At 59.8% G+C, this 3,856-nt stretch overlaps 3 protein-coding genes across 3 annotated transcripts in view; all 3 read right to left on the bottom strand.

Moving 5' to 3' along the window:
• The window catches only part of SPRG_22385 (hypothetical protein), a gene marked incomplete at both ends in the record, with an annotated part of 1,497 nt that extends 1,080 nt beyond the window's left edge, over nucleotides 1-417 (bottom strand). The window contains 3 exons of the mRNA XM_012356423.1: nucleotides 71-148; nucleotides 195-328; nucleotides 378-417. Of these exons, the coding sequence (XP_012211813.1) occupies nucleotides 71-148; nucleotides 195-328; nucleotides 378-417 (252 nt within the window). The remainder of the gene's footprint in view (nucleotides 1-70; nucleotides 149-194; nucleotides 329-377) is intronic.
• Nucleotides 418-813: 396 nt separating this feature from the next.
• On the bottom strand, nucleotides 814-2,380 carry SPRG_17088 (hypothetical protein). The gene is made up of 5 exons (XM_012356422.1): nucleotides 2,312-2,380; nucleotides 2,118-2,251; nucleotides 1,633-2,065; nucleotides 1,161-1,583; nucleotides 814-1,111 (listed from the first exon to the last, which is right to left on the bottom strand). Exons 1-5 carry the CDS (start codon nucleotides 2,337-2,339, stop codon nucleotides 903-905), a joined length of 1,227 nt encoding a protein of 408 aa, XP_012211812.1. The 5' UTR covers nucleotides 2,340-2,380; the 3' UTR covers nucleotides 814-902.
• A 460-nt stretch (nucleotides 2,381-2,840) lies between these two features.
• Nucleotides 2,841-3,856, bottom strand: SPRG_17087 (hypothetical protein). Its single transcript, XM_012356421.1, has one exon. It carries the CDS (start codon nucleotides 3,805-3,807, stop codon nucleotides 2,896-2,898), a length of 912 nt encoding a protein of 303 aa, XP_012211811.1. The 5' UTR covers nucleotides 3,808-3,856; the 3' UTR covers nucleotides 2,841-2,895.

Genomic DNA, 3,856 nt, shown 5'->3' with positions numbered 1-3,856 from the left:
AGCCATGCTCGGTGATGTTGAACGCGTCGCCTTCCTTGGCGTTCTTGAGGTAGCACCCATTCGCGCTCACGTTCTGGAGTGCGACGCCGTCCGCGGCCGACGGCGCGCGCATGTTGACGCCATCGTACTGCAGCGACATCTCGACGATCTACGCGTGTTGCATCACAAGACGCCGGGTACCGACAAGCACGTACGTTCTTGTTTTCTTCAAAGAGAAAGACACCGATCGGGATGAAGATGAGCCCGACAACGAAGAAGGTGCCAATGACCCAGTTGGGCGTCAAGATGGGCTGCCACGCCTTCAGGCGCTGCTGCTTGAACGGCGTATCTAGTCTCGATCGATGCATGAGCGTCCTCGGGATCGGCGGCGACCGTACCGTCGGGCCGCTTCGAGTGCTCGGCGTCCGTGTTGCTCATCGTGTAGTGTCCAGGTCGTCCGCGTCCTGCCCTTCCCGTCGAAAATTACTGCCCGCTCTTCGAGTCGGTTGGCTTCGAACTTCGGTCTCGGTCGTCCGCCTCTTTTATATATCTCGTTCGTTGTATGTGCATAGCACGCATTAAAAAACATATTTTTCGCGGCTGCGTCGCAACTTCGACGCCTGCCTTCGAATGCAACGAGCAAGTGATGATGCGAGGCGAGCATGTCCCATGCGGGACCCGCTGAGAGGGCTTGCACGCACTCTTGAGGCTTCGTAGCCGCAACGACAAGGCTACTCGCATGCCACGCCGTCAGCGTCGCGACCCGTGCAGCGATCCGTGCAGCAACCTCTGCAACCTGCAGCACGATTTCGTAGCAGTGCGCGTCGATGGCGTCGGCTCTCTCGGCGGCGACTTCGCTCGCCACACAGTGCAGTTCTTGTATTAGTATGTATCGTCGTATGAAGTTAAGGGTGCTTTTCTCGCTACTGGTTGTTTTTCCAGACCAGGTACCGCGTATCGCCGAGCTTGCGTGGCGACAGTTTGTGCTTGGCAAAGAAGAGGATCGAGAGCACCATGCAGAGCGAGCCGACGGTGATGTACGCGATGCCCAAGAACGGGTTGCGGCCGCCAAACCACGACGTGGTCGAGAGCACGAGCGACTTTTTGCCCTCAAAGCTGCTCACGACAAAGTCTACGTAGTCGCGTGAGGCGGTCGCACCCTACCAGAGGTCGAGACGTACTGGACGAGACGAGAAAGTCGAGCGTCGTGCCCTTCGGAAGGTCGTTCTCAATGTGCCCGTAGAGCTTGCGAAAGTTGGGCAGGCCCGCCGTGCGCATCCACACGATAAAGTGCTCGCTCTTGACGCCAAAGGCCGTGGACGTCGGCGTTGTCCACGCGGTGGCGTTCAAAATGCGCGGTTCGCCCACCTTCTTGGGGATAATGTGCCGGTAGTTGGGGTTCTGCCACAGATACATTTCGTTCGGGAGGTGCTGGCTTTCTGGAATGTTGTCAAACTTGGCGTCGATGTCCGACTGCCACGCAATGCCGGTTTGCACCATGAGGTTGACGACCTCGACCGTCGCCGACGACGGCGTCGGGTACATGTCGGTCTGCATGTACCGCGTCCCGGACGGCGTCGTGATGCTGTTGATCCAAAACATGTCTAATGCGACCGTGAGATCGCAGCGAGAGAGGATTTGGAGCAGGCGTACCGTTGAACATGCTGTTGGCGATGAGCCCACACGGGTTGAGCGCCCACGTGCCGACGTCGGGCGTCGAGTTGGTCAGCGAGCTGTACCTCGGCGTGTCTTTGGGCGACGAGCCCATCGGCTCGCAGTCCGAGAGCGACGCGGGCTGCCCACCACGGAGCTGCTCGTCGCTGCGGCTCGCGACGTACCGGCGGTGGTTTTGGTAAAAGTTGTCGAGCTGGTAGTAGACATAAATCGGCGCCTTCATGTCTTGGTCGAGCGTGAAGCGGAGGATGCAGCTGTGCGCCGAGAGGTTGAACTGGTTGCCGTCCGACTCTTTCGCGAGCTGGCAGCCCGGCGACCCGTTCGTGTTCAAGACCGTGTACCGCCCGCCCAGCGTGCCGTTCGCGGCCGTGAGCGCACCCGCGCCATCGTACTGGATCGCATGCTCGACGACCTACCAAGCACATCCGTCATGCATGCCGCCATGCGCATCGCAAGCGGCGTACGCGGTCCGACTCGACGCGGAGGATGATGCCGATCGGGATGAAGATGAGCCCGACGACGAAGAAGGTGCCAATGACCCAGTTGGGCGTCAGAATCGGCTGCCACGCCTTGAGCTTCTGCTGCTTGAAGGGCGTGTCTACATGCACAGCGAGCGTCAAGGCCATCCGACGCGGCGAACCTCGTCATATTCGTCTACCTTCGGGGCGTCGCGACTTTTCTTCCATGGAAAGCGATCGAGAGGTGCGTATATCTTGGCGAATTCGAAAATATATTTCTGTGCCTGCAACCCGCCATGTGAAACCCACGCCGGCGCATCCGGACGGCGCTAATTCCAGCTCGGCGTTTCAACTGGTTAGACAGGCGACTGGCCACGGCCGGTGCATGCAGCCGTCGCTGCTGGCGCAGTGGCGGACCAGTGGCGGTCACCGCCGCAGGACGACGACGACGACGACGACGACGATGATGATGACGGTCCGGGCGGCCATCGTCATCGACCTGCGACAGCGCCTTCGTTGTCGTGCATATTCGAGTAATCCTCCTTGCATGGGGCTGCTGCACATTTATGCTAGCAAGAGAAGAAGAGATTATGGGAGTGGCAGGGAAGTAGGAGCGCTGCGAGGAAGCGGTGTAGGGCACATGACCTCACGATAGAGCCTACTGCACGCTACTAGTACCTCGTGGCGACACTGCCTCACGGCCTTGGCCTCACTGTAAACGACCGAGCAGACAATATGATGGAGTAAACACAGTATGATGGCGAGCAAGATTAGAGACAGGTGCCTACTCAGAGTCGCTCGAGTCGGAGCTGCTGTCGCTGGACGACGACCCGGACGACGATCCGGACGACGACGACGACGACGACTTGCGGCTCGAGGACGAGCTGTCCGAGCTGCTGTCGTCCGACGACGGCGCCGGGGCGTTCATGATGGCCTTGGGCGCGTTCTTGAGGTACTCGCGGAGCTCGACCGTGAGCCCACCGAGGCCGATCGACGTGAAAAAGTTGATGGCAAAGCGCATGCTGCGCGGGTTCTCCTTGGGGAAGAGACCGCTAAAGGTGGCGGCCATAAACTCGTCCATGAAGCGCTCCTTGAGCTTGGCCACGCCGAGGTGCTGCGCGAGCTCTTGGCAGAGGATCTTGATAAAGATGCGCGACGACGACGTCGTCTCTTCTTCGCTCAGGCGAATGTACTCAAAGACGGTCCACGGCAGCGCGTCCGAGAAGAGAAGATGGGCGAAGAACTTGGCGACGTTCCGGAGCTTGTTGGTCTCGAGGCGGTGGATCGTCGCATACTGCTTCGCGAACGCATCGTCAAACGCGTTCTGGTACTCGCGCTGAATGAGGCAGAAGCGCTGCCCGAGGAGACCATAGTAGCGCAAGTACGTGCGCTCCTGCGAGCAGCACTCGATGAGCATGCCGCAAATCTCGACTTCTTGGCCCGGACGGATGTTGAGCCGGAGCAGCTTGTGCGCGCACTCTTCGTGGCTCACGCTCGACATGATGGTGAGGTAGATCGTGCGGCGGAGGTTCACCAGGTCCTGCTCGGAAAAGTCGTGGATTTGCATCGTCGTCGCGGGCGCCGGCGTCGCGTCGTCGTCGTCGTCCGAGTCGTCGTCCGAGTCGCCCGACTCGTCGTCGCCGTCTTCGGCCTCGGAATCTTCGCCGAGCAGCTCTTTCTTGATCTCTTTCCACATGCGTTCGTTCTTCTCAAAGTCCGGTCGAACCGGAAGATGTCGAGCTTGT

The sequence above is a fragment of the Saprolegnia parasitica genome (genome assembly GCF_000151545.1).
Source record: "Saprolegnia parasitica CBS 223.65 unplaced genomic scaffold supercont2.461, whole genome shotgun sequence".
NCBI classification, from domain to species: Eukaryota; Oomycota; class Saprolegniomycetes; order Saprolegniales; family Saprolegniaceae; genus Saprolegnia; species Saprolegnia parasitica.
The sequence above is the reverse complement of the archived record's forward strand: the minus strand, read 5'-3'. Positions and strand labels throughout refer to the sequence as shown.

Excerpts from the sequence above, each read along its gene's own strand:
- SPRG_17088 (XM_012356422.1), bottom strand. The coding sequence starts at position 2,339 with ATGGAAGAAAAGTCGCGACGCCCCGAAG. Across the intron at positions 1,584-1,632 it reads CGCCAACAGCATGTTCAACG|ACATGTTTTGGATCAACAGC; the intron begins GTACGCCTGCTC and ends CGGTCGCATTAG. Across the intron at positions 1,112-1,160 it reads CGACTTTCTCGTCTCGTCCA|ACTTTGTCGTGAGCAGCTTT; the intron begins GTACGTCTCGAC and ends GCGACTACGTAG.
- SPRG_17087 (XM_012356421.1), bottom strand. The coding sequence starts at position 3,807 with ATGTGGAAAGAGATCAAGAAAGAGCTGCTCGGCGAAGATTCCGAGGCC.